Source organism: Peromyscus eremicus, chromosome X, assembly GCF_949786415.1.
Source record: "Peromyscus eremicus chromosome X, PerEre_H2_v1, whole genome shotgun sequence".
NCBI classification, from domain to species: domain Eukaryota; kingdom Metazoa; phylum Chordata; class Mammalia; order Rodentia; family Cricetidae; genus Peromyscus; species Peromyscus eremicus.
Window position 1 is genome coordinate 85087012 of NC_081439.1, and position 8827 is coordinate 85095838.

The 8827-nt window shown below is 44.4% G+C and overlaps 1 protein-coding gene across 1 annotated transcript; it reads right to left on the reverse strand.

Moving 5' to 3' along the window:
- Slc25a53 (solute carrier family 25 member 53) lies at positions 1-945 on the reverse strand. The gene has a single exon (XM_059250059.1). It carries the CDS (start codon positions 919-921, stop codon positions 1-3), a length of 921 nt encoding a protein of 306 aa, XP_059106042.1. The 5' UTR covers positions 922-945.
- Between the last annotated feature and the right edge of the window lie 7882 nt (positions 946-8827).

An 8827-nucleotide genomic window follows, 5' to 3' on the forward strand; every position in this document is an offset into this window, starting at 1 on the left:
TCAGTCTTTCATCTCTTTCTTGGTGTGAGCCTTTCTCTGCAAGAAGTCATGGATAGCAGTAGTAAGGCCCCAGGTCACACTGGACCTGAGAATGATCAGAGATCCTCCTCTATAAATCAGGAGTATCTTTCGACCTCGAGTGTCCCACACATCTTGTGCAGAGGCCCACAGGCTTGGCATTCTCTGCCAGCCAATATGAGACTGCATATTGGCAACCAGCACAATCAGAGGATACAGAACCAGGCAGGTGATTGTTCCATTGACACTACCAGACACCAAAGCAGGAACCCAATGGGGCAGGCCTTGCCTCGTCAACACATCCTGGATAGGATCCTTGAAGGAGAAATAGAGAGCACTTCCCAGGCTGTTTCTGACAAGGACCGGCCAGAAACCACGATAATAGCCCAGTGACAGCCGCCCCCAAAGCCCATACGAATTGAATTCCTTGAGAATGCTGGAGGTGCTAGGGAAGCAAGCTTGCTTGCGAGCATCCTGAAGCACATTTTGTACCCTTTCAAAGGGGCTGAGTGCCACAGCTTCTACCACACCAGACATGAGCCCTGCAGTCCAGCGCTGTCCGAGGGAGTGGGGCCCAACAGGGGAGAGAAAGCACAGCAGACTATCGTAAGTGCCAAACAACAGAGTCCCTTGCAGGGTCTTGGAGAGAAGAGGGGGGTAGATGCCCCGGTAGAAGTACTGAGGGCCTTCATGCCAAAGCTGTCTTACAGCCTCTGACACTGCCATAGCATGGATCTGCTGCCGGAACACAACCTTATAGATAGGAAAGGTCAGAAAAGTAGACATAAAGTTGGAAATGGCCCCAAGGGTGTAGGCCTGTGAGTGCCAGATTTTCTTTCCTGGAACTTCTGCTCGTGTCCTGTGTTGAAGCTCCTTCCCAGCAGAGTTGTTCTGCTCCTCCATGCTGAGGACAACTGGATGCAGATGGAAGAAACTAGCAAAAGGAGACAAGAAGTTAGGCTGACCATTTCCATGTCTTCGCAAGTGTTTTCCTGGTTTGGTCTGACACAGAACCATGAGAAACTCACATGTCAGGAAATACTTTTGAAAGTTCCTAAGAACAGACATGCCATTAGGAAATCAATAATTCATCAACCTTAAATCAAAATTTTACTTGATTTCCCTTGACAGTCACCGCTGTGGTATTTGGTGACACAGTAAAATTCAAACTCAAAAAATTATGACTGAAAACCATAGAAAGGGGGAAAGAGGGCTTAAAAACCCATTGCATTCGATTCTTTCCACAAAACTTTGCGTTTTAAAAATGTGCATTTGTGCTTTGTGTGCGTGCGTGCGTGCGTGCGTGCATGCCTGGGCATGTGCACCCAAGAGGCCAAAAGAGAACACTGGAACTCCTGGAGTTACAGCCAGTTTGAGTCACCTGACATGGGGCTAAGAACTGAACCTTGGTCTTCTGCTGAGCTATTTGTTGCTCCATCCCCAAACTTTGCACTTTATTATCTACTAGATAAGTAAGTTGTTTCTTTCTTTCCAAAACTATTTTTTGCTATGCTACAGGTTGAACCCAGGCCTTATATGTGCAAGGCAAGTGTACAACTGTGCAAACCAGACTCACAGGCTCCACCCCACAACGTTTTTGAGGTGTGTGTGTGTGTGTGTGTGTGTGTGTGTGTGTGTGTGTGGTATGTTTATGTTAGTGTTCATGTGTATGTGTGTGCACATGCATGTATACACTTGTAGAGGCTAGAAATTGATGCGGGTTGTCTTCTACAGGTCTCCAACTTATTTTTTGAGATAGGGTATATCTCTGAACCTGGATCACACCAACTGGCAATAATAGCTTACCAGAGATCGTTCTGCCATTGCCTTCCCAGCACTAGGATACATGCATGTGCCACCATGCCTGGCATGTTTATGTGGGTACTAGAGATCCAAGCTTGGATCCCCACTTTTTCAGAACAAGCCCATTACTGATTCAGCCCTCTCCCCAGCCAAACATTTTTAAGGTGGTAAAAAGTTGCAGTACAAAGCTTTCTTTCAAAGTCAGTTACAAATTTGGGGGTGAGAACCTCCTCCCACCTACCACTCGAAAACCCTGCACAAACTATGGCTGTCTCATGACAACACCCTACTCCTCCCTAACTGAAGGAAGGAAAGAGCAGCTGCTTCTGGAAGTTCCATGTGGCTCAGTACCTGGCAATTTTCAAATTATCTTTTATCTGTATAGCTACATAATACAGCGGGGTTTCTCATTTTGAGCTCTGCTGACACTTGGGGCAAGAGAATTCTTTGTATTAGTGTCTGTCTTAGCCACTGAAGGATGTTGATCAGTGTTCCTGGCTACTGCTCACTGCATACCAGAAGCACTAGTCATGATCCACATATGTGATAATCAAAATAGCATCATCAGGGGATGTAGCTCAGTTGAGGGAGTGCTTTCCTACTGTTCATGAAGGCCTGTGTTTGATCCCCAAAACTGTACATAATGTTGCATGTGTGCAACCCATCACTTAGGAAGTAAAGACAGGAGGATGAGAAGTTCAAGGCCATCCTCAACTACTTATCAAGTTCAACCAAGGAAACATAAGACCTCACTTAAGAAATCTTAAGACATGGAGAAGCAGTATTAGAAGCAGTTTGGGGGCCAACACACAGAAGAAACTTTACAATCAAGAAAGAAACAAGAGCTAGATGCAGTAGCACGTACCTGTAGTCTGAGTTACAAGGGAGGAGGAGGGAGGAGGACCACACTTGAAACTGAATTTCAAAAGCTGCCTGAGAAACAAGTGAAACCTTGTCAGGAAAGACAGAAGAAGGAAAGGAAGAGTGGGGAAGGAAGGGAGGGAAGGAGGGGCGTCCATACGGGGGAGGATAGGTTTGTACGAGTCTGAAAAGAGAGAATGTGCAGCTGTGGCAGCTGGCATGTCAGGGAGAGGAAGCACACAGCTGGCCAGGTAGAAACAAGGATGTAGAGAGCTCATGCTGATCAGGATGGAAGGCAGGCAGAAACAGGAAGTCTAGTAACAATTGTAGACAGCAAGTGTCACACAGAACCTAGGTCACTGTGGTCTGTGTTTGAGACTCGGGTTATGTTAGCAGGCTCTATGGCCCACTCGATAGGGACAATGGGAGCTCAGGCTGAGGCCCTGAGTGAGGAGTAGGGGCCAGCTGCTACATGCAACCTATCCAGGCTTCTCTGGGATGCTGCACTCACAACTTGCCTTCCAGCGCTGCTGCTAGAATCACCCTACTTGACTCTGCTTGGGTCTGGCCTCTGGTCCTGTTTCACCTCCCCCACCCCTACATCATTTTCACCCCCTTTGCTGAAGTCACACTCATTTCTTTTTCTTTCTTTTTTTGGTTTTTCGAGACAGGGTTTCTCTGTGTAGCCTTTCCTGGAACTCACTCTGTAGCCCAGGCTGGCCTCGAACTCACAGAGATCTGCCTGCCTCTGCCTCCCGAGTGCTGGGATTAAAGGCCTGCGCCACCACCGCCCGGCTGCCACACTCATTTCTTGATGATGAAGGAGGAGTTAATCGTCTTTGCTCTGCCCATTACTGTAGCTGGAGTTTTCTGGTCCTGCCTGGCCCACGGTCAGAACAAATCTTTCTTACCCGCCAATCTCGAAGCCGCTTAGACCCAACCGAGTAAACACACAGAAACTTACATTGCTTACAAACTGTATGGCCGCAGCAGGCTTCTTGTTATCTAGTTCTTCTATCTTAAATCAACCCATTTCTGTTCATCTATAAGTTGCCACGTGGCTCGTGGCTTACCGGTATCTTAACATCTTCTCATGGTGGTGGCTGGCAGCGTCTCTCTGCCTCAGCCTTCCACTTCCCAGAAATCTCCTCTCTCCTTGTCCCACCTGTACTTCCTGCCTGGCTACTGGCCAATCAGTGTTTTATTTATCAACCAATCAGAGCAATACATTTAACATACAGAACATCCCACAGCACATTACCACCTCCCCTGCTCCAGCACTTCATGTTATCCAAAAGCCTCAGCCTCCTTAACTTTCAAGACCAGGAGGAGAGTAGAAGGGCTTGTGTCCCTGGGATCCTTTGGCTGAGAACTTGCCAGGGGCAAAGGTTCAAGGGGCCCATTTATTGCATCCTTCTGGAATAATTCTGGGCTTCTCACACTCACTTCCATATCTCAGGAGCTAAAGTGTGTGTGTGTGTAGGGGGGTGGTAATCCCCTACCTCTTCCTGCCTAGGTCACTCAGACCTCCACAGCTAGAGGAGCCTGGAACATTTCACAGCTCTCCCTTCCAAATCTTACCTTGGCCTTAACAAGGGATGAAATAAAGAGTCTGCACATCTTCTAACCCTGAGTTCAATAACACTCCAGTGCCTGCCCTCCTTTTTATAAAGATCTGTTCATCCACTCCATAAGGCAGTCTGACTTAGTAGAAGGAAAATGGTTTGGCACAACCATATCATAAGCCCTGGTTCTGTTATTAACATTTTATATGACTTTAGAAATTTCATGACCTCTTGGACCTCTTTTACTTTAGTTATAGCATTATCAGGCAGGGAAAATTGTTCTGTAGTCATCCCCAAAATTGACTATGGGAGGGTTTTGTTTTGTTTTTTACCTCTGGCTGATAATGAAGCTGCACTTTTGTACCACCTATTCCTCTTACCATTTACGCAAACAATTTTGAGGGACTAAAAGTGAACAGTAATTTAGAGGCACCTTACCTTAAATATCTCATACATCATTTTATAAATCTAGTTATCTGTATTTTATACAGGGAAGAAAGTTCATATTTTTCTTGTGGATTTTTCTTTGAAGACACTTTGGGGGACAAATCTAGAACTGAATTCTGCCTCCACCACTTTCTTATCTGTGTGATCTGGGGAAAGGCAGGAATATCACTGTCTCACATCCTTCTGCTACAAAGTGGTGACAAAAAAAATCTTTACAGAAGGCTGCTGTAAAGATCAGGAACATAAAATGCGATAAAGTTGCTGAAAATTAGGACTTGGTGGCTTTAATTTTCAAAGGTATCAAAAAAGATTATCCCCAACCTCCTTATCTGTCTTTACACATGTTCCTGAAGACCAGCTACAGCCAGATGAAGTGGTATGCTCCAACTTATCCGCTGTTCCTATGGGAGCCCAGGGAGGTCTTTCTTCTATAAATTCTAAGCTTCAACAGAATCCTCCAGGAGAGCCTGGCCCCCTTACATTAATTTCAAAGTATGGGATGGAGCCTGCCTTGAGCAGCTGTCAGCTAAACCTATGATCTGTCTCCTGTGTCTACAAACCTAATCAACTGAGCAGACAACAACCAAGACTTCCCAGGCTAGTCTAGTGGAGACGGGGATCATAGGTGGGCATCCTAAGACTCAGTCCTGCATCGATCTGTTCATTTGGGGGAATTCTCAGCCAGTCCTTTGCTCAGTTGCACATATCGATCACCTTTCAAGTCATTGTTAAATCACTATGGACTTTAAGATGGATAGGATTTGGTGCCTGTCTTCAAGGACACGGGAGTTTAGTGGGGTAGACACTAGAAAACAAAATAAAAATAATCACAGTCAAAGAAGAAAGATAAGGACAATCTATTTTGTCCAGGACAGGGAAAACTCAACCCTGGCAAGGATGTGGAGAAAAGACAGCCATTATATACTCTTTATGGGAATATAAATTAGCATAGAAACTATGCATATCAGTATGAAGGCTCCTCAAAAAAGTCAAAATAGGGGCTAGAGATATGGCTCAGAGGTTAAGAGCACTGGCTGCTCTTGCAGAGGTCCTGAGTTCAATACCCAGCACCCACATGGTGGCTCACAACCATCTGTAATGGAATCTGGTGCTTCCTTCTGGTGTGCAGGCATACACGCAGACAAAACACTGTCTACATAATAAATACATCTTTAAAAAAAGTCAAAATAGATAAAGCCAATAGTTCAGCTATTCCACTCCTGATATATACCTGGAAAAAATAAAACAGGCCTACAAAAGAGACACCTGAATTGTCAAGTTTGTTGCCACACTATCCACAATGATTATTACAGAATCAGTCTTAGTGCCCATTAACAAATGGATAATGGAAATGAGGTACACAGATTAGTACAGTGGAGTATTATTCAGCCATAAAGAGTGAAATCTGTCATCTGCAGCAGAATGGAAGGGCCTGGATGCTACCATGCTAAGTGAAATTAGTCAGAAACAGGAAGTCAAATACAGCATGCTCTTTTTATATGTGGAAACTTAAAAATTGTAGATCTGAAAGTAGAAGAGCAATTATTAGGGATTGGGAAGGTAATGGGGCATAAGAAGGATGGTTCAAAATGATTGATGCAGGTTGCATTCATATAAGGCAACAATACACTGACCTCACTCAAATGCTGGAGATCTACAAAAGTCAGGAGTCACTCTCTCCATAGGATTTTTTAAGACTTCCCAGCGCACTGAAATGTGCAATTAACATGTGTTAATAAAAATGTTCTCAGGAAGAATGTGACACAGTCCTTAAATAAGTCACGTCTTGTTAGGTGGAGGAATGGAAGCAAGTGTTTTGGACTGAGGAAGAGATCTAAAGGAGGGAAATGAATGTTGATAGGGGCAGGTTCTCCTAGAACATCATATTTAGGCTTTGCATTCTCATAGAAGAAGACCTTCTTTGGCTCCCATAAGAACTCTGGATGTATTCCTGCATGCCACTTCTCTGGTTTTGACTAATCTTCAGGAATATATACTCTGTGAAAACAGAACAGCCCATGGCAGTGGTGGTAGTGAAAAACAAAACAATAACAAAATAAAACAAACCAAAAAAACATATATAGCAGAGGCTAACAGAAAGGAGTCATAATGATGGCCACATTTATTTTCTCCACTGATGTATGTTGTAGAGAACAAAACACTGGAGTCAGACAACACTCGGCTTGAATTCTGCTCTGTCATTCCTTAGTTTTATGACCTTGACTGATTCTCTTCAACTCTCTGAACCTTACTATCATTATTGTTTTATATTTCTTTATTATTTTGGGAAGATGTGGTGGCAGCTAAGATCAAATTATGACAAAAGTGCTAACGTGTTCTAGTGGCTGTATTAGGATCTTTATTGTATTAGGATGGTTTCTTTTATCCTTTTTTTTTTTTTAGTCTTAGGGACCAAAATCAGGGTTTTGATTTGTTTTGTTTTGTTTCTTACATACTAAGAAAATAATCTTCCACTGAACTGCATATCTAGCCCTGCAGGATGCATTTATGCTTTCCCCGTCAACATGGAAAAGGAAAGTATTCCTGGGTTCTAGAGGTTGCCAGCCCTGGGCTAGCATCCCACTGGTTCCACTCCCAAGTAGTATGGCCTCACAGAAGCTACTTCACCTCTTTGAAACACTCACTTCTCTTCTTTGAAAAATGGTACGCGATGCCTCTGTCAGCAGGGCTGCTGGGAAGTTTAAATGAGATAACAGATGGAAAGTTCCTGGCATAGAGGAGGTCTGCTGCCAAAAGTAGCCACTAGTATTTCATCTGAAAGCTTTACCTCCTAACCTTCGAGCTTTTAAGGTTCATTTGTCAAAATTGGAAAATGTGGCCTCATTAGAACCATCCTTTGGTGCACACTCTTGTGGCCAGAGAGAGGAGATGTTCTGTATCCCAATGGACCTTGCTGGTAACTTTGCTCTAAAACATTCTTGCTTCAACATGTAAACCTATACACAATCCATTCTTTTCATTTTTTAAAATCCAAACTCTCAAGTCTATCCTTAGTTTCTTGATCCTACCCACCAGGTCTAACATAATATTTACTTTGGTGATGAAGCTAATGGAAACACAGAACAAGTGTCTGCTGTGGGGTTGTGGTCTAACAGCATGGTTCTAGGAAACAGAAGCAAGAGTATGAAGAACACCCACCAGTCACCCCCAGACCCACCCCTAACTCTACAAGGTGAGCCACCTGCCCCCATATGCCTTCACCACTCTCTACTTTCCATCACCTCTACCCCACTGTTCCATCCCCCAAAGAAGGACTACAATGGAGGAGTATACTATACAAATGATGCTTCCTTCCAAATTTGGATTGCTTATGACAAGTCTAGTCATTACAGTTGTAAATAAGAAGGCAGACAGGAACAGGTGAAATACCTTAGCAGGTTGAAGATGAAGCCAACAGCAATTGCAGGGTTTCAAACCATTCCTGTGCTTCCAAGCATCAGGAGTTGATAGCAAACCCTGCCTAGGGGGGCCTTCTAGCTACCCACCAGCTACACGGAGAAGAGTGATACCTGTTGTCTAAGAACCAGAAGGCAAGGGAAATGGAGCAGGTTTTCTAGCCTCTAGCTTCACGGCCCATTCACTCTGGACAGCCTTGCATGCCGTTTCCATGGAGTTGCTCCTTCTTTAGGGCCAGTGATGCCAAAGCCAGCAAAGGAGAAGTCCCCTGAAGAGCTTGCAGAAGGGCAGCCTAGCAACCTATCCTTGAGCCAGGAAATGAAAGAGCTCTATCAGCGGCAGAGAGCTGGGCTGTGGGTTAGGTCAAATGGTGTTTTGTTTCTAACACTTCTTCCTCAAGCAGGTGTTGAAAGGGAAGATGTTTTGAAGATCGTAGGGCAGTGGTTCTTAACTGTTTGGGGGCCACGGGCCCATCTGAAAGTTCACAGAGTGATGGCATCAGAAAGAAGGGTTCAAATCCTTTGCATGCAATTTCAAGAAGGATTTGAGGTAGGGACTTCTGTTCTGGGACTAAGTTTCCTACAAATAGGCTATGGACAAACATTTAAGCGGCAGGCCCATTTTTTTGATGGCCTTCAGTGTGGTGTGCTGTTTAGAACAGTGGTTCCCAGACTCTCTACAACCCAGAATCAATTATAGCAGCAGGTAAAATACAA